Below are 19,931 nucleotides of genomic sequence, written 5' to 3'. Positions count from 1 at the left end.
TATTTAAATAAATATAAAGATTTCTCCAAAAAATTAATTAGTTCAAATAGGTGCATTTTTTTCAACTTGATAAGCTTAAAATAAGTTAAACAATTTATAAATATATCAAATTTAAATTTGATTGTTGTACAATATGTATTGTTTAGAATTCAGATTTCAGATCAAACATAACATTAATTTGTATTTACTAGGTTAATATATTATACTTCCAAATATTATCACAGCAAAAATGAAATGAAACTGAAAAATGCCTTTTGTTCAAATATTATTTTGTAATAACCAATGGTTAAATGACCTAATTCATCCTTTTCATTAAATATAAATAATAAGTAGCAATAGATATTATTTAAGTTCGAATCAACAAATTCATCCTGATGATCCTGTTAATTGTTGACCAATTCTCAGTCTTTAAATAAAACAACAAATACTATAGGTAAGCATCATATCAACCACGTTTTATATTCTAAACAAACTAATGAAGTGATAAATGTATTGATTTTACAATGTTGTTTTTTTTTGTGCCTGTGTACACAAGAACGTGTCGAAGTAATGCTTCGATTTTCTACTTCTGTAGTTTTTCCGGTTCGAAAGTGAATCTAGTTGGTGCATTGGAAGGTCAATTTTGAAATAAACAATAATTTTCATAAGCACCGGGAAAAACCAAAAAATTAAGGAAAAACAGTAATTTTTACACAAAATCAGTTTTCGACCAAATCGATTTTTTTATATAGTTGTAATTCAAAAACTAATCACTGTAAATACTTGAAATTTTCATCAAATAATTATGTTAGTGTTATCTGTATAAAGTTAAATTTTTGGAAGTGACGATAAAAAAATTAGAAAATTTAATACAAGGTTCCTTATGAGTTTTTTTATTGTAGCTAAAAAAAATTAAAAATCGTTTGTCACAATTTTTTTTTATAAGCGTTTTTAGTTCAAATTTTTACAAAATCTGTCGAAAACGCGAAAATTTGCAAGTAATTTTGAAGTTGAAAAATCATCAAATTTTTTGTGTCTATAAATTATAACTAAGGATTAAAAATACAACACTAAGTTTTCCATAAGTTTTCCTTCAAATAGCTATAGAGAAAATTTGAAGCATCATTACAGGAACAATTTTAAGTACATTTGAATTTTAAATTTTTACGAAATAGCGTAACGATAACGATTTATCCTCAAACAATTTTAAATATTTGTTATTACTTAAAAAGTATAAGTCGTTTATACTTGAAAATTTTACCAGTTATCTAGATTGATATTTTCTTTACATTATTTAATTTTCAAAATATTTTGACTTTTTTTGAGCTATTTATAGACAACTGAAATTTTCAATTTTTCTGAAAATTTTTTTGGCCATCAAAATACTTTAAAATTTAATACAAAGTTCCTCATAAGTTATTCTTATAGTGATTAAAAAATTATAAGAATGCATAGGCACAATTTTTTTTTTATTAGCATTTGAAGTTCAAATATTGACAAAAATTCGTCAAAACCATGTAATATTTGAAACTTGAAAAATATCACTTCACTAAAATACATAATTCCCACAAAATTATGACATTGATGGTTTTTGGTAATTGAAAAATATCATTTTCGAGCCATTTCACCAACCTCCTCACCCGTAATATTATCGTTATAACATTAACAACATAAAAATGTACTTCCAACAGCACAAACGACAAACATTTTTCTCAATATCGCAAACAATGCTCAATAACGCCTTACAATATACGCCCTGGTGTATTCTAGAAAAAAAAAAAAAAGAATTTTACAAATTTTCATTCGATAAATAAATTATAAGTTAATGTATTCGAGCATGAAAAAAGTTAAATATTGTTTTTATTTACTACTGTGCGTTTTATAACACATAATATAATATACTAAATATATAAAAACATAAACATACATATAAGTAACCACAATCACAATTAATATATATAGTCATATAATAGGTTTCAATGGTTTCATCATTAATACCGAGAAAATTTATGCAAATAACTAATTTTTTCCATACTTTATTCGTTGTATTATATTGACTATTTCTATAGGTAGACACCTATATAAATATATAATAATATATTCAAACACGATTGTGTCAAATCTAGTTCAAGTCCAAAAACATAGATGTACTCATGTACATAAAATAATATACATGATATATTTAATACTATAAAATTTACGAGCGAGAAAAATTTATGTCATATAGATGTTTGATAGAAAAATACACGCATATTACACGATGCATAATAACCGAAAGGTATGATATATGAATTATGATTGACTTATTTTGTATTTCAATACGTACAGCAAAATTTTCATATCTGAAAACATAGAAAACTATAGTCCGTTAGACGATAGAAGAATTTAGTCGCTAATAATCGACAAGCTAATGAAAACTGCGTGTCATAATAAAATGTAACTTTCAACAAGAAAAATGTATATTATATGTATATGTAAAAAAAAAGGACCATAATGCACCAAAACTATTAAAAAATGACCGTAATGCATAAAATTCCCTAAAAATGCAAAAAATTAAAAATTAGTATCATTAAAGTCTTTACTTCATGAATTAAATTTTTGTCTTGAGCCTTGAATGTGAGCATTAGAAAAAAAAGATGCAAATGCATGAAGTTCTGGGCCCTATTGATAATATACTTCGAATTTTGATTTATATCTAATGTTTTCAGAGCATTTTAGAGGTCTGTTTAGTCCCATTATTAAACTCTTTATAAAAATCATAAGCTACAAAATAAATTATCTCTATAATAGGCCTTTTTCAAAAATCGCAGAATAAGTAGCGGCATCCGGCGTATACCGTTCGATTACTGCAATCTATAGTCAACTAATATTTATTTTAAAAGATTAAAAATAAGATCAATACTACGATCAACAATTAACATTTATAGCTTAAAATTTTTCATTATAATTTGTATATTTGATCAAAATTTAAGTTTACATTTCTTAAGTCGAGAAGAATCATCATTTAACTAAATTGATCATTTTTACTAATTGTATACAAAATAAAAACTTGTAGGGAAGCGATTAACACTATTATATTTTATTTACAACTTTGCATGTAATAATATCAGATATTCATGAAGTTTATATTTTATGAAGACAAAATGAAAAACAATGCATTTAATTTTAAGGTCATATTTGATATTTTAATATTTTGAAAACCAAGCAATATCATTAATTAAATATTATCCAATACAAACACATTAATACAATAGTTTAGGTACTTAACATTATACTTCTAATTTTTTAATGACTATTATGGTTAAGACATAACAATTCAGTCCATTATTATTAAGTTTGGTATCACTGATCTTACTTAATCAGTATTAGTCAAAAGTAAAAAATTAATATTATGATGAAAAAAAAATTAGTTCACTTAATATGCTCAAAACCTAGAATATAAAATAATTTCTTAATATTTTGTAACATACTAATATGTAACATTATGCATCACTCTTGATTTTTGATAATGTGATGAAAAAATTTACACTTAAATTTTAATATATATTAGAAGTAACTTCTGCAGTTTTTAAAGCGATTACGATTATCAACCATTATTTAATCTATCATTAGATTATATTATGATTATATATTCAAGTATGCCACTAAATGAAAAATATTTTTATACTATAAATTCATATTGAAATTAATATCAAAAATCTTTCATGTTAGTTTAAAATACTCAAAAAATTATTATGAAATAACAATTTTAATAGTAAATTAACTTGTATACCCTTATAAAATGGCAACATAAAAAAAAATATATTTTTTTTATTGTATAGTTGCATTATTAGAAGTATGAATTTTAGTTAGTATATTGGAATAGTTAAGTTATTAATGACAGGTACTCAAAAAAAAATAATAATGTATAATATACCTAAGAAAATATACATAAAATCAAAGTAGTTCTAAAAATATGCAGATAAATTAAAAAATGTACATCAAGTATTAATTGCTTACCTAAGGTAAATAGTTTTCTTATATGTGCAATATACAATTTATTATAACCTGGCATTATATTGAAAATTGAATGGTTTTTAAAATAAGCAATAAGCGCATATACCTTTATCACTAAAAAAGATTTTAATTACATTCAGTATATACATGTTAATTAAATTGAGCAGAATATGTAACTAGTTTTATCCACATTTTACTTTTAAAAACCACAGTATTAAATCAAATAGTTGCAGAGTATTACTATTTTCATATTCAATTATTTATTTGTATGTCTTACTTACAATACAAAATCTGAAAAATCTAGTAGTTTAAAAAGATGATTGCACAATTAATATAGACAATTGAATTTTTTTAAGACAAGTTTCCATAGAATGTATTAATCTTAATCTGTTTTATCAAATATTAACGTTTAATGAAACAATACAAATTTAAGTGACATTAATTTTTTTTATAATAACTAAAATGCCATTCTGTAAATTGATTTTCAATAGAAATTTAAGGAATTATCATTCAACACATAAAGAAAATGTATGACAAAATTCAGGAATTTTATTTCTAATAGTGCAAAAAGGAATGGGGAGAAGAAAATTCAAGTTTCAACGATGTTTTCACAAATAAATCAGGCAAAGTGAACAATAATACGCATTTAAACTGAATGAAAAATGTTAATGCACACACTAGAGCACAATTATGTTCGATTGATGTAAAATTTACATATACAAAATCATTTAAATTAAACCGTATTATTATGTGAACAAAAATTCGGAAGAATGAGATAATGACAATAGTAGAGATTAGGCAGTTGTTGCCGGTTTTACTTCTTCAAGGTTAGGCAGGGTTTCTTCGCTCTTCTCTTTACCTTTACCCTGTATAATAATAAATTTAAAACAATTAAATTTTATAAGATCTTCATTATTTTCTAAAAAAAAAAATGGTATGTATTAATTACCGCAGTTTCACTTTCTATGTCATCAAGTTCAGGCATTTCTTCATCATCTGAATCCTCATCAGAAGGTACATTATAATCTCCACCTAAACCTCCTCCTAATCCTCCAAATTTAGGACCACCGCCACCGCCCATCATACTGAGCATCTAGTTTACAAAAATGAATGAATATTTTATATATAACAAGGTAATATTAAAGCATTATTTGACATACATCATCAATGTTTCCATCTCCACCAACTCCACCAGGACCTGATGCAGTCTCATCCTCTGAATCATCTTCATCTTTCCATTTCTTAAAGTCAACTTTTAACCAGTGGTATTTCTTTTTCTCTTTGGTTAAGTGCGGCCAATATTTTGTGTCAGTAGATGGCTTTTGCAAAACCAGTTCAATGTATCTACCACCAACTGTTACTTTGCTATTCTTTTATATCAATTAAAATAAAAATTAAAATAACATTGGTACTAATAAGTAAGCAAGCAATATGAAATTAATTTGTTTAATTTACTTCAGGTTCTATTGGTGCATACAATGGTATGGTAACATCGTATTTCTTTGTACTTTCAAAGCCAGCAACAGAAGAGAAAACTATTTGTTCAGGTTCGACTTTAATATCTGGATTTTTGCTATCTTCTACACATATAGTTACATATACTTCAGTGTTACGTTGTGCCCAAACGACTGGAGGAATTATAGACCTGAAAAAATAAAAGTTTAATAATTATACAATTATTGATTAAATTTAAAATTATTTATCTAAGATATGAAATGGTACAATATTTAAACATTATAGGTCAACTATTTATGTATTGAGCCATAAAACATATTTTATTTATAACAATAGGGGTTATAATTTGGTTATTTTATCATTTAAAAAAATAAAAAGTAACATATACTAAGATTTATTTTCTTGAGTGTAATAACCAGTGGCAAGCTGAAGGGTTCAACTTTGACTCAGCTGCGTCAACTAATTGAACTCGATATTTACAGTCATGTGGTAAAAATACCTATGTAGTTATCTAGTAAGTAGAAAGTATATAATTTTTATCATAATACGAGTTATTTGAAAACCGTTAAACCTAGTAGTAGAGGACAGCTCACTGTTTGTAACGTTTGATATTACAGTTATGGTAGTAAATACTTAAATATGAAATTGTATCATTTAAAATTTTTAGTTTGTCACTGGTAATAACAGAAGTAAAGATATAATTATAATTTTATTTCATTTAATTAATATGGTACAAATGCCAAGTCTAATAGACATGCTGTAATTGATCTAAATATATTATTATATTAAGTTTAAAGGATTGATACATTATTGCCAAGATGTAAATAATAATTAATAAGCTAGAATACCAAGGGTTTATTATAACTTTAATCCACATTTAAATGTCCTCTCTAACTATCCACCAAATTACATTATTATAAATATACATAAAAAAATATCAAGAATTAATGTTTTTTTTTTAATTTTGGAACATTTTTAACATAAAAAGTTACTAGTAAGGCAAGTATAGGTTGATGATTTTTAAGTTTTCTACAGGCAATTTAAATAAAATAAAAAAAATTACTTAGCAAATTAATTAGATTTCCATGAAAAATTTATTTTGAAGTCCATTATAACAACTCAAAAATGTATTTCCAACATAAGTAAAATTATTTCAATATTGTAAACAATGCCTTTTATTATTTCCTGAGCCTATCTACAACTGTGGAATATTATTAAAAAATAAACAATAAGCTGATTTCGTGATTATAAAAACATAAATAATTTAATTCAATTACTAAGTTAATTTTAAGAAATTATGTATGTTATTTTTGTTATACTCTGTACCTAACTATAATATTATTTACTTAACAACCAAGTGAGGCCAGATATAAATATCTACTTAAGGCCAAGTACTTGAAAAATCAAACATGACTTTGACCTTAAATATGTATTCAAAGTATAACACGAATGATTTTATAAATGTTTAGTAAAGTGTATAGTCAAAATTAAACCAGTAAGTACCTCATTAAATTAAAAGTTTATTACTATTCAATTTATGTTAGATAAAAAAAAATGCATTTGTTTGTATCTCATACATAGGTACACTTAGGAACTTTACATTGATTTATAAAACTTAAGGTTTTTAGTAAAATTATGTTGTAATTTAATAACAGATTGAATATTCATTAATAATATTTTACCTACTTAGGACATAGAATATTGTTTTTTTAGTATTATGTAACAAAGATACATTGCAGTTAAGAATTAGGTATATTTTAACTATTTGTCACGAACGATCAGATATTGATTGTGAACTGATGAAATTTGATACTATCGTCTCAAGCAATATTGCATAATGAGTTAACTTGATTTGATTTGAACAAAATTAAAATCACAACTTGTTACAGTTGTGCAGCCAAAGGTACAGATAAAAAATAAAATCTTTCATCCTGTAATTGTTGCCGGGTGCTAATTAAAGCTAGTATTTATCGTTTCCTTTTGTTCCCATAGGACATTGGCGAGCGTATAGATGATGAGTGGGAGGGGTGTCGGGGTGGTGGGGCGGAGTGGAAGGAGGCGTACCGCGTTTGATCGATAAAATACTTAAATACTATAAGTCGAATTTGAAAGATAAAGAGATCAAACATCAACGAATAACCGTCTGAGGTATCGTACCTATAAGCGAGAAACAGCAGTATTGAAATAAATCGGGGGGGCATGCAAGTATCACCGAGGCGTCTTCCGATAAAGTTGACGGCGGAACAGCGATTCCTTCAAAAACGGAAGTTAAGAGAATTAAGCTAAAAATTTGCTGGGAAAGGACTGGACGGAACAGTCAATCATCCATCTGAACTTGTAATAAACTAGACGTTAAGACGTGGAAATACTGAGAACGTTGGAAGAACTATGACTGATACACGTGTATGGAGGTTGTTTCGAGCACGAGGTGGTAGCGGTACTAATAGAGATGAGGGCAATTGTCACCACATCCCACTGAAAATCCCTTAGACGTCATGGAGGCCAAACTCGATCCCATAAAAATAGTCCCACGACCAGCAATTAGTCTAGACCCAACATGGCGCGTCCGGACGTACGCGAAAGACGGCAAAAAAAATGAGTCACTTACATTTTGTAGTTTGTCGTTGATGATGCACGTAGTGTGTAAGGTTAGAATTGCAATGTGCCCTGCCGAACGGTGCGAATAACGAAAAGTTATCTCAGAGTACGCGGGAAACGTAAAATCTGCAATCGAATCACCGGCAAAATGCACTGTTCGGCGATCAAAAATAGCAAGTAGCTTCTTCACAACTCTAGGCAACCGCGGAATAAAACGAAAAACGTTGTATAGTGTTATTTGCCGTCGCGGTGGGGTTGGAGAGGGCCGGCTAGGCAGTGAGTTAGAATATCGGTCGATGGAAGAATTCGCTGCTCACCATGGAAGAAAAAATCAATGGCGCACGCCACAAACAACCGCGGTTGATAAAATTGTATTATTCATAACTCACACAATATTGTTAGAAAATATAATAATGGTCATATACTGTGTAGGTACTTGAAGTCTTGATGTCAATTTAGTATTTACCATTAACTTTATAAAAAAACGTGTTATATTCCTTCAGACCTATACTCTAAACTAATTAATAAGTAAATCAGTAACGGCAAAATTTATAAATATTAAAATATCATGTAGATTGTAGAGATGTGCATTTTTTTCGGTTAAAAACTAAATTTTCATTCATACAAAACTAATTTTGTTCCGGAATTATTGTTTAAGATTTAAAAATCACTAGTCCTAATTCTAGTTGTTTGCAATACAGGTAATTAAAATTTACAAATTATTGTTTTATGGAATTTTGAATATTATGTTTTCAAAAATAGCACGTTTTCACTAACAGTGTGATCAAATACAATTTATATAATTAAAGTAAATAAAATATTTTTATTTTTATAAATCCATGGTTTTTTTCAATTAAATTAAATTAAGTTTCTAAATGAAAATTTCATAGCAACTAGTTAGCAAGTGGAGAAGTATAGAAATATCAATTAAGTGAGGAAAGTGACCTATAGAATAATTTTCAGATTTTATTTAGCTAGATAATAACTTTTATTATGTGTATATTTCGGGTGTAGGATGAAATATTTTATAATTAAGGTTAGGTATTTTATTATACGATGCTTACACCCATAAATTAATTTTCCTGCAATTTTTAACAGAGGTACCTTACCATAAAATAAATAATACATTAAATATACATATAATTTGTTAAAAATAAAAACTATTTGTATATTTTTATATTGACATTATTTTAAATTAATTACACAAATATAATATGAAATACTTATTCTACAAAGTGGATGTGTCTAGTTATGTGTGGAGGCAATTTAGAGACATCGAGGGTGACCATGGAAATTAATATTGAAGAAAAAGATGAATAGAGAATGATATGAAAATAACTGGTAAGAATAAAGGATAAGCGGGGGGGGGGGAAGAAGAAGATAGAAGAAGTATGTCCCCACTTAACCCTTATCAAAAATGATTGTAGCCGTTGTAATGATTTTAAATGGCCTGTGAATATTTTGGCACCAATAATAAAGAAAAACTGAAATGACGCCCATGGAATTATTGAAGTATTGAAAACAATGGCTTTGAAATAATAATATTACAACATTATTATTAAGAATAGACAAATATAAATGTGCTGTATGAAATGTCAACAATTTTTGGGAGTTAATGGCCAACGAGAACCGTCTGCTCGTGGAGGTCCTTGGTAAATCTAAATAATTCTCAAAGTAATAATTCCATTACAAACATTACAGTAATCCACTGGCCACTTGACATCTAATGTATTTTATGTATAGCAAAACTGTACCCACCACATTTTTTTTTTAATTGTCCTGTATAGTCTATAATAATGCACGTAGATTTTGTTTGGAATTGGACTATATAGCTATAATATTTTTTAATACCAATAGATCAAGTAGGTAACAGTACTCACTACCTCAGTAGTAATGTAATAGTAAAACAGTTAGTACTAAATTATAATATGTATATACGTGCGTAAGTCATATTTTAGATTATTTAGATTTATGATAATTGTTATACAGTCTTAATTTACGTTCATTTGCATACTTTATGTCCTCGTACATACAAGTTCATGGATAAATATCAAAAAAAAATATAGAGAATATTATACTACATTATTTGTATAGGTACTATAGTATCTACTATAGTTAGCACGTAAACAACTAACCGACTTTATCGGTTATAATGCCACATTACCAGTTACAAGTATACAACGGCTATAGATTAAAGTACATATTACCCCCCTCCCCTTGTTTTATAATCAATAAATGTATATGTTTTATACAAACACTATATAAACTATACATATGTATAGTTATATTGTAATATTGTATAGGTAATTCGATAAGAATAAGATATCGTGAAAGTAAAATATTAAATTATAATTGAATATGTTATATTAAACAATAAAATAAAATGTTCGTTATTATATTATTCTAGAAAAACTTATTAACCATGTTAAGGAGAGGATTAATATGGTTCTAAAGTCAGGCAGAAATTTAATTAGTAATAAATAGGTACTACCTAATAATTATTATACGTATGCTATCGGACGATTTGAGAATTGAAGTAAGGATTGCATAAGACAGATTACTAATTATAGGATTAGGAAAACAAACATGAGATTTTACATTTATATTTCTAAGATCAGTATGTTAAATAAACAAACTGAGTAATTAAAATTTGTTCGTAAAACTTGTATTTTGAATGTTTATGAAAACAAAGGCTATCTCCGAAATTTGTTTGTGGTCATCTCAAAATAACGCCTTATTTATTTTCTCACATACTACTCGGTATACAGAAATACATTCAAATTATCATTTACAACCATTGGTCATTGAAAAAGTATAATTAGTACTTAGTACTTAGTACTTACTATTTAGTAGTAACAAAAACAATTACATATATTTAATTGATACTTGATATGTATATCATACGTTAATGTGATATTTCTAATCTCAAACATTTATGTTTTATGAATTATATTTTATACTGATTATTAGGGTTCGTAGTTGTTTAAGATTGAGTGGATTTACATACTTAATAGATATATATTTATCACGGATTGGATCGTGTGAGATTTTAATTATATATAATTAATTATACAATTATATATAAGCATATCTAATTAATAATTATAGTGCCCAGCGTGCTCACAAATATACTTATAAGTTATAACAATATATTTGCTGTAATCGGATACACTAGAAAGTAGAATTATGCATTTATTGCATTTACGCCTCTCTTTTGTATCCATAATTGTTACTGATTTTCACGGACTAAAATATACCTAATATAATATAATATAATAAAAAATATACCCAGTGCCACAAGCGAATTGCTTGTATCAATTTGTATTATTTCACAAAACGAGTTATACCTACATTGGGAGATTTATTCGTGAACTAAACTAAGATCGAGGTTTACCATTAAAGTGCTGTATTTTAAACTGTTTATTTTCCCTTACGAAATTGGGTTGTACAGCTAGTAATACAACAAATTAAACAATACAAACTTTTTACCTTACTAAATATTCCTATATGTAATATATTTTAATTTTTGGAACTTATTTTTGATAATAAAAAATTATGATGAACACTTATACTTACCCTTTTACTTAATGTATACATGTTTATAATTTATATATTGTATACATATAGGGGTATAATGGTATATATATATAGGTAACTAATGTTTGCAATTTTTGAAATATGCATGTAAATTAGTTTGTATTATGGTAATTGTAGTAGATAAGACTTCATGATCCTCAAACGTGCTTACTTACTCAGTGGGTTCTATTATATTTTATAAAATAAATAGGTAAATAATATTAATCATATAAATTTTTACAACAAACACTGCAGTATTATCTAATATTTGGAAATAGGAACTACCTAACAAATTAATTATTATGCATTTATATTTTTCATCTGTGTGGTGGATTCTCATAGATTTTAAGAAGGAGTGACACAGTGAGTTGTTATATATAATTAATGATAATGCCATCTAGCTCTGTTGCTATAATGATTTCCTTTCGCCTATTGAAATTTGAGCAAATGTGCCATTTTATAATACATTTTTTTTTAAATATATTATTTTGATTCTTTTGAAATACCAAGGTTGTCGAATTAAAGTATGTTATATAATTCAATGATTGCATAATGGTACGAATGGTAGCACCTATTTATAATAATAATAATTTATTTTTGCAACATTAGAATAACTTAAGATTATTTTACAAAATTTAGCTTAATATATTGCAGTACCCTCTTTAAGCAAAGCTTGTGCTGGGGGCACAGTTCTTATAGATTAATAAATATTATATAACAATGTTTTTATTGATACTAATTAATTAATAGAAATTGGATTATCAAAAATATATAATAATGTTAACATAATTGATAATTGATAATTTAAACATAAATAAGAAGAGAAGTAAACAAATATTAAAAATTTACAATACTAATAATAATATTTTACACAACAACTAACTGGTAATATTTTTAAAAGAAATAAAATTTACAAATTTGACAAATTTAATTGTTTTATATATTTTTTGAATAGTTTGACATCTTTATAATTTTTTACATTAATATTTAGTGAACGACATAAATATAAACCCGTATATAAAATGCTTCTTTGACCAAATACTTTACTTATTTATTACCTGCATATTTTTATAATAAACTTATAGTAAATTTGAATATTTCTTTAGTATTGTATATAAGTATCTAATATATCAAAGTACCTTTTTTCGAGACATAATTCGTAGTTCGTAATTCGTATACCATTGGTATTAAATTTATGGTATTTAATTTTTGTACCATTATTCTATTGCGTATTTGCTTTATTCATTAAAAAAAATACGACATATTTATGTTAAATTATAAATTAATTAAAACTACCACAATTTTTGAAAGTTAAAAATCATTCAAAGTATGAACTTATATTTTTTCGGATCTAATTTATGAGCTATTATGTCTCTTTCTTTTTTTTAGCAGGTAAAAATATAACGATATGTCAGTAAATAATATATAAGTATATCATAACTTATATGTATATTGCACTGCAATATATAAATAAATATGTGTAATTTTAAATTTATGTATACATGTACCTATGATGAATGCGATGAACGTGATGCTGAATAAAAATATATGGGCGCATACATGGAATGATATTCTTATATATTAAACTGTAAATATCCTAGTGCAGTACTTATAGTACTTACTTAGAGTTCTGTTTTTATCATTAAAAATATAATTTATATTATTGCATTATATTAGAGTATCTACATTATAATATATAATAATTATAATACAATAAATATAATATACATAAATGCATTTAAATTTTACACATTATTATATCATTTATTTTAACCGAAGGTAACAAAACAATAATTGTACTTTTAGAGTAGATACTTAATTTTTTAACAAGATATAGATACAACGTTTTGTAGCCTTAATATGGAAACTATTACAACAAAAAAATGGAGTTGGGATAATTTTGTAAAAAGTAAGAATATATTTTTATTATTTTTATTATATTTTTTTTACAATAACTGTTTCAATTTTTTTATATACTCATTGCGATTGCGGGAGAGTATTTTTTTTATTATTATAGACTTGGTATTTAAATTGAAAATTTGATAATAATGTTGTACTTTCAAATTTAGTAGATTCTTAATTTTTTTCTATATATTCTCAGTTATTTAAAAAATGTACAGAAAAACAATAAATTTTAACAATTCAAAAATTACCAATTTATTTAAAATTATTTTAATATCCAATTAAAATAATATATTGTGTTGAATACATTTTTATTAAAGGCCGAATTCCCGTGCAATTGCATATTTTTATGGCGTGTTCTAAATTCTATAGAAACAAGAGTTAGTTGGCTTATATATATATATAAAACAAGAATTGAAGATTAGTTTAAAGAAAGTTATATTTTACACAAAATGGCATGTTTCGGTTTTTTTTTATAAAAATGTTCTAATTAGTCTATTAAACAAAAATTTTTGTTAAATAATCTATATTATTATAACATCTATCTACTTGATCATTGCTATATTATGTTGTTATAACTTATATTTATAACTTATATGAAGTATTGGACTTTTACATCTAATAATTTAACCATATATATTTCGATATAATATAACGTAGTTAAGATAATGACAATACTATTATATACGATTGTCGTTTACATATTATACATATACAATACTGCAGTCTATTAAAAGCAGCTGTAGTCAATTTGTGTTTTACATAACAATTTTATAGTTGATGCTTGTTATTATATACATTATACTTATACATAATTTTACAGAAAAAAATTATTTGGAAATTTACATGATAATAAATCAGTTAATTGTTATTTTATTCAAATTAAATTAATTTTTTTTTAATTTTATATTTCAATACAATACTTAATAGTTAATTCCAACTAAAAATAATAATATTATAAAAATAAATAGTATTAAAAATATAATTTGAAGTACCTATAATGAAAATGTTGTTTTGCACGGTTTTACTCATTTTAATATTTTAATTGCACGTTTTTTATTTGTTGGCTGCACAAAAATCAGATTTTTAATTATTGTACTTAAATATTTATGAATATGATAGGCAAGTTCATAAACTTAGATTTTTAATGTACGTGTAACATCGGTACAATGGTTTAGATGTTCTTTGTCTCACACATCCGGACAAATCTTGGATACGTGACGAATCTATGACATGGAATCATCGATTTTGTGCTCAAGTACTTACATATGGAGAGATACCGAAACATGTAGCATTTATATTGAACGGTGATAGAAGTTATGCTAAGAAAAATTGTATTTCTACACAAGAAAGCTTTGCGAAAGGGTGAGATAGAAATGTATCTATAGACTATAATACTTAAAAAATATTTAAATTTAACCTCTGAGTGATGTCTGATTTGTATCTTAACATCGGTATTAAATTGTTATTATTTAATTATTTTTTTTTGTTAATAGCTATTATATGTATTTGTTTTAAATTTTTAACTTAACACCAAAATAGGACATGTATCTTTATTTTAATATTATAGTATGACCACTTATATAACAAAATATTTTTGTTTTATATTTATATATAGGTACCTATCTACACAATTGGAAAATTTGTATTTGCAAATAAAATTTAAGTTATTATGTGCGAATTTAAATTATTATAAGTTTTACTTACACGAATACTCGAATAAAATAAATTTAATAAGTTTGGAGTATAGGTATGTAGGTATTATTGCCATAGCCGATAAATGTAGACATAATATTATCATAGAATACGAGCTATATATAGCTTAATATATATAGGTTATATTATGTTCAACGATTTGAAAATATATTGTGGATTTAAATGTCCTTAAAAACAAGAAATGCCTTTAAAAATACGATTTAATTTAAGTACTTATAAAACAAACCTTGTTAAAATGTGCTTACATTTTTTTTGGTATAATATTAAATAACAATCTATTTGTATTATTTTAAATTTGTAATTAATATAATTTAACGTTATCGTGATTGATTAAATTCATACATAAAACGACCTTGTTATATAATATAATATATTATTCTCATATATGTTATATATATATTTGCCAAATTATATATGTGTTATTTATAGGTTTGACAAATTATTTGAAACAATACAATGGTGCTTACATTTAGGCATAAAAGAACTTACGGTGTACGCGTTCAGCTTAGATAACTTTAAGAGAACACAAGAAGAAATTGATGAATTGTTTGAGGAAATCAAAACGTTTTTAGAAAGGTACCTATAGAGTTTAGTTAAGTGACTGATTAAATACTATTTTTATTATTTAGTAAGCCCCTAATTGAATAGGACCCTATCATAAATACTTTATTTTGAAACTAAAACCTTAATTTATTCTATATCTTCATGATTTCTCTATTTACCTATACAAATTTTAAACATGTTAAAAAAGTTTGAGTCTATAAATAGTATATTTATAATACGATATTAATATGTAATATATTTTTAAAATTATGATCAAATAATTTAAAATTGTATGTAGGTATGCCCTTATAATTTATATTATCCCTTTACTTAGTTATGTTACCTAATTATCTATACTGCAGTGGTTCTCAACCTTTTTTGGTTCACGGCACACTATTATACATCACAATTTTTCACAGTACACTCACACACTTGACAACCACAACAACTTCGCTGAAAACACTGTTTTCAATATTCAATAACATTTCTCGCGGCACACCGGTTGAGAACCACTGATCTATAGTATCTATATGTTATAATAATTTTTGCTTATTGATTTTAATAAGGTTAATAGTTAATTTAAATGTTCTGGTTATAATTTTGTTTTAGAACTAGATTGAATGAACTAGGTGTATGTATAACATTTTTCGGTAACATCAGATCACTACCAAATGATTTGGTTAAGGTATTAGAAAAATCAGTACTAATAACAAAACAAAACAACAAGATATCATTAAATATTGCATTTTCTTATACCGGTAAATTGAAATAATTACATTTGAACGTTAAAGAAAATACTTAATTTGTAATTTAATAAAATATAATATATGTATATATTAAATAGTTTATTTAATGTATAGGTACCTATTATCTATTATTTAAATCATATGAAATTAAATGATTTAGATATTATTTTAAACAGTTATCATAATATGTATGTCCAACTAAATATTATTTATTAAAAATTATTCACTAATTTAATTATTAATAAAATTATTATTGTAATGTTCATTTCAGTTATAATTTTCAAACTTTTAGTTATAATAAGAGAATAATTACTAATAATTCATTACGCCCATTACAATATTTATTATTTGTATACTATTTACATTAAGCATAGGTAAACATATTTTTAAATTTCTCCTGATATCTTATACAATATGTGAATAATGAATTGAATTATATTAAAAGTGTTTTATAAATGTTAGATTAACATTTATTAAACAGTAAAATAAAATATTTATAGAACAAAGTTAAATACTACTTTTCTTTATTCATTGTATAAACCGAAAATATATAAATTATTTTTTTTTTCCAGGACATGATGAATTAATAAATGCATTCAATCAAATATCTAATGGTATTAAAAATAATGATTTGAAGGAATCAGATTTATCAGTTGAAATATTAGATAATTGTATGTATACCTATCCGTCCTCACCACCTGATTTATTAATACGCGCATCTGGCGAGACTAGACTGAGTGATTTCATGTTATGGCAGGTAAATTTTTAGTTCTTGAAAATATGTTTTGTTTAAAGAAACTGACTGCAGTTTCAATTTGTTTTTAAATACTTTTTTCAGTGTGCTTACAGTTATATCTATTTTACATCAGTCTTATGGCCAGAATTTACTGCGTGGGACTTTATGATTGCTATTTTCATGTACCAAAGAAATGTAAAAGCATTTACACGTTATAAATTACCAACTAAAAGATTGAGTTCAAGGGCTGAACAATTTGTGGAAAATGTATACAAAAATCGGTTAAATAGTCTTTTTACAATAGCGTGATAATATTAAAATTGATTTTTTTTTAAATTTAAAGAATGTAATGTAATACAATATTTTAAGTATAGTTATTTTAAAGTTTATTTTAACATTATTTTTTCTAAAACCTTTTTGGTATCAGATTCAAATCATCTTAATATAACTAATACAACTATATAAGTAACTAGTCAGTACGCGTTTTATGTAACTATTAAAGTGGTAACCACTACATATCAATGTTTAAATCCGTACCAAATTCTTCTTTTGAAAAATCTACATTGATAGAATGTCATCAATTATTCATAATGATATAATTATTGTAATCTGTATTCTCCAGATACCATAACACAATTTAGAGAACTAGAGAAAAAATAGAGATCAATTTTATTATTTCAATATCGTGCATTAGAATAAATAGTAAACATGTTTTTAAGTTTAAATTATTATTATTTTATCATTTTATTTACCCATTGAACTGCATTGTGTACCAGTTACCTATATATTATTATGTATTTATGTACATAATAATATATATTAATATATTATTCACTACCTATTCAGTTTAGTCTAAAAAACTAATAATAATAAATTACTTTACCAAATACCAGACGGTAAATGATAGATAGTATCTTCATATATTGCAATGACTGTAGCTCAATCTTTAATAGTTAAATATATTATCTGCATGGGCGTTCGCAGACTTCAATTTCCGGTCTACTCTGGAACATTTATTAATGCTCCAATAATTGATTTTACAATGATGTATTGATGTGTATACGATAAGTTGATAAATAGTCAATAAAATATTAAAATGCTTAGATTTTTAACATTGCGAATGCTTTTGAATGGAAAATTAGATTTAATTTATACTTTTGAAAGGTCATAATTTTAAATTCTCAATATTTTTCAAAATAACCATGAAAGACAAATAAAAATTGAGAAAAAATTCGTGGGAATTTTCAAATTTTACGCAAAACCAGTTTTTGACAAAATTGATTTTGTTTTTTTATTAAACCTTACTGTAAAATGTTAATAACAATAATATAATTCAGTAGGTATATAAATATTAAATATATATATCATTCAAATAATTAAAATATATTAGTAATACAATAAATTCATTGTTTACTGAAAAAAATAAAATCAACCTAATGTAATACTAAAAGAAAATAAATGATTTTAATAGTATTATAAAAAAAACATGAAATATTTAAATATACTTGACTGTCAGATGACTGTCTCCGCTCAGAATCGGTTCTTGTATACGAATTCAATGATAAATGTACATTGAATTTAAAATTAACATACCTAGAATTTTTTATTGAGTGACCGAAATCAGTATGTAAACTTTTTGATGGGTGACCGCAACTGTTGTCTGTTATATCTGTATATGTAAATGAACAGTGAAGCCCAAACGGTACCCACTTGCATGGGTGTCATGGGTTTATAGGTGAATTACTTTTTTACCCACATAATAAAACTATATAAGTATAAAGTATTTGGGAGAGTGTGATATAATATGAAAGATAAAATTAATAGTTTTATGTCAATCTAAAAGACTTAAAATTTAAAACTTCCATTAAAAATAATTTAAAAAACAAAGATCTCTTTAATTTAAATTGTTTTATTATTATTTTTAATTATTCTAATTATTTCAATTTTTTATCACATAAAAAAAACATTTTTTAATCATACATGTGGAATTCATGGATTATGGATAGTCCCTAGTTTGTCAAAATGAGAGAGAAAATGGATTGATAAAATATTGTTTAAGCGCATCTCAACCCCAAGATATTAAAAAAGTCACTTAAATACATTATAACGTTTTAAAATCACTTGCCAAACGCACTATGCTAAATTACTCAAACACATTGCATTTTTTCAAAATTCACCCAAATGTCGGAAACCACACCCTACTTGCTTACCTTTTTTATATAAATATATACCTATGTATTTATTTGTATCTGAGGATTCTGATGTATATCTTTTGGAGCAGTAAAAATGAAAAATGATTTAATTTCAACTTTGAGAGTGATTGCTACTTTTGGTAGCAAATTGAATTTATTGATGAAGTAAAATATATCTAGTATACTTTACACAATAATTATAGGAGAAAACAAAAACAAAACAAAAAAAAAAAAATAGGAAAAATAGACCCTTTTAGGTAGAACTAATTTTCGGCTAAATTTATTGGGTTTTTCCGATAAAATTTAAAATTGAGTAATTGTGTAGGCTTTATTTTATAAATATTTTTAATATAAATGCATTTTTTTAAATTTGATATAATTTAAAAATATTTTAATTCTCTTTTTGTGCTATTAAGGTATATTTTAAATTATTGAAATCTTTTTTAATTTGTATGATGTATCATGTCATGTATGCATGATTAAGTTTTTTTT

General features: G+C 25.0%; 2 protein-coding genes across 2 annotated transcripts; one reads left to right on the top strand and one right to left on the bottom strand.

Annotated features, from left to right (window-relative positions):
• Nucleotides 1-4,504: 4,504 nt before the first annotated feature.
• Nucleotides 4,505-8,268, bottom strand: LOC114121557 (co-chaperone protein daf-41-like). The gene is made up of 5 exons (XM_027983966.2): nucleotides 8,039-8,268; nucleotides 5,431-5,620; nucleotides 5,136-5,345; nucleotides 4,925-5,068; nucleotides 4,505-4,841 (listed from the first exon to the last, which is right to left on the bottom strand). Coding segments are annotated over exons 1-5 (618 nt in total). The 5' UTR covers nucleotides 8,041-8,268; the 3' UTR covers nucleotides 4,505-4,769.
• Nucleotides 8,269-13,239: 4,971 nt separating this feature from the next.
• LOC114121558 (dehydrodolichyl diphosphate synthase complex subunit DHDDS-like) lies at nucleotides 13,240-17,965 on the top strand. Its single transcript, XM_027983967.2, has 6 exons — nucleotides 13,240-13,513; nucleotides 14,685-14,871; nucleotides 15,652-15,798; nucleotides 16,375-16,523; nucleotides 17,084-17,268; nucleotides 17,350-17,965. Exons 1-6 carry the CDS (start codon nucleotides 13,465-13,467, stop codon nucleotides 17,554-17,556), a joined length of 924 nt encoding a protein of 307 aa, XP_027839768.2. The 5' UTR covers nucleotides 13,240-13,464; the 3' UTR covers nucleotides 17,557-17,965.
• The last annotated feature ends 1,966 nt before the right edge of the window (nucleotides 17,966-19,931 follow it).

This window comes from Aphis gossypii, chromosome 2 (genome assembly GCF_020184175.1).
Source record: "Aphis gossypii isolate Hap1 chromosome 2, ASM2018417v2, whole genome shotgun sequence".
In the NCBI taxonomy this organism is placed as follows: Eukaryota; Metazoa; Arthropoda; class Insecta; order Hemiptera; family Aphididae; genus Aphis; species Aphis gossypii.
The sequence above is the reverse complement of the archived record's forward strand: the minus strand, read 5'-3'. Positions and strand labels throughout refer to the sequence as shown.

What these genes read in the sequence shown, in the direction of transcription:
- LOC114121557 (XM_027983966.2), bottom strand. An exon ending in ATGCACCAATAGAACCTGAA is followed by an intron (nt 5,346 to 5,430) that starts GTAAATTAAACA and finishes TTGATATAAAAG; the next exon opens with AATAGCAAAGTAACAGTTGG. An exon ending in GAGATGGAAACATTGATGAT is followed by an intron (nt 5,069 to 5,135) that starts GTATGTCAAATA and finishes TTTGTAAACTAG; the next exon opens with ATGCTCAGTATGATGGGCGG.
- LOC114121558 (XM_027983967.2), top strand. Translation starts at nt 13,465, where the DNA reads ATGGAAACTATTACAACAAAAAAATGGAGTTGGGATAATTTTGTAAAA. An exon ending in ATCAAAACGTTTTTAGAAAG is followed by an intron (nt 15,799 to 16,374) that starts GTACCTATAGAG and finishes ATTTTGTTTTAG; the next exon opens with AACTAGATTGAATGAACTAG. An exon ending in TATTGCATTTTCTTATACCG is followed by an intron (nt 16,524 to 17,083) that starts GTAAATTGAAAT and finishes TTTTTTTTCCAG; the next exon opens with GACATGATGAATTAATAAAT.